Source organism: Augochlora pura, unplaced genomic scaffold (genome assembly GCF_028453695.1).
Source record: "Augochlora pura isolate Apur16 unplaced genomic scaffold, APUR_v2.2.1 APUR_unplaced_7486, whole genome shotgun sequence".
NCBI classification, from domain to species: domain Eukaryota; kingdom Metazoa; phylum Arthropoda; class Insecta; order Hymenoptera; family Halictidae; genus Augochlora; species Augochlora pura.
The window spans coordinates 1-1,163 of NW_027588166.1; the positions used below are offsets into that span (position 1 = coordinate 1).

The window sequence follows — 1,163 nt, forward strand, 5'->3', positions numbered from 1 at the left end:
TTTTTAATTATAAAAGTTAGGTTCCTTATTTTTTAATTATAAAGATTTGGTTCCTGACTTTGTTACTATAAAGATTTGGTTCCTCATTTTACAATTACGAAGACTCGATTCCTCATTTTACAATTATCGAATCCAATCGACAATTATTTAATCGTTGTAAATGCGAAGATAAAAGCACAGCAAGGAGTTAAAGTAAAAGGGGTTGAAGAAAGTCTTTTTCAGTGTTTGAGAGAGATTTTCATGGACAATGGTGTAGAGTAACTTCGAGAACCGCACGCGTCATGGGTATCGTACGATTTTCACAGCTCTGCGACTGTCCGCCGAAACCACCGCCGAAGACACTTGGCCAGAGGCTTTGCGGCACATTGCTGTTTCTGTTGAAGAGCAGCATCGCGGCCGGCCTCGTTTACTGGACCCATGCCGAGGGATTATGGGGATCCAGCGAGGAAGTGGAGGATCTCTATCACCGGATACTGGCTACCATAGCGCCGACGGTTACCGACGAACAAATCTGCACCGAGGTATAAAAACATTCTATCGAATCGTCGTATAAAATTAGTAAAATTATAAAATTTAAATATTAAATTTAAGATTTAAAATTTAAAAAGTAAATTTATAAAATTAGTAAATTATAAAATAGTAAAAAAAATGAATATTACCAAGTAGAATTATTTTCTGTTTTTTAGATACCCTTACGACTTTATAATAAACATTTGAAAACTCATTTTTATCTGTTATGTAGTCTGATAATTATTATTTATCTATGCAGATGAAAGTTATTCAATGAAAAGTAATTCAAATAATTATTTCTGTAGAATATTGTTTGTTAATAAAATTATTCGACCAATTATCTTGATAAGAAATTACAGTCGCACCCTTTAATTAGATAATAAATGACGGATCATTTTCTCGGTTACAGGACGTGCAGACACGCGTGGAGCTGTTCAAGCAGAACGTGGTCCAGAATTACAATCGGGCGTTGTACTCGACGATGAGGTGTATCGCGGGCGCCTCGTCCATGCTGCGGGAACAACTTCAAAGGGTTCTGCCCAAACAGGAGGAGAATCCCGAAGGGGCGTCGTCGGACGACAGCTAGAGTCCCTTTTCCTACCCGCGGCTCGTAGGGGCTTCGTATCGCGTGTCGTTCGCTGCGCCTCCCCCCC

At 39.1% G+C, this 1,163-nt stretch overlaps 1 protein-coding gene across 1 annotated transcript; it reads left to right on the forward strand.

The window, feature by feature from the left end:
• Positions 1-281: 281 nt before the first annotated feature.
• LOC144478071 (uncharacterized) lies at positions 282-1,096 on the forward strand. Its single transcript, XM_078195789.1, has 2 exons — positions 282-521; positions 920-1,096. The coding sequence occupies exons 1-2, from the start codon at positions 282-284 to the stop codon at positions 1,094-1,096; spliced, it is 417 nt and encodes a 138-aa protein (XP_078051915.1).
• Positions 1,097-1,163: the final 67 nt, after the last annotated feature.

What these genes read in the sequence shown, in the direction of transcription:
- LOC144478071 (XM_078195789.1), top strand. Translation starts at nt 282, where the DNA reads ATGGGTATCGTACGATTTTCACAGCTCTGCGACTGTCCGCCGAAACCA. An exon ending in ACGAACAAATCTGCACCGAG is followed by an intron (nt 522 to 919) that starts GTATAAAAACAT and finishes TCTCGGTTACAG; the next exon opens with GACGTGCAGACACGCGTGGA.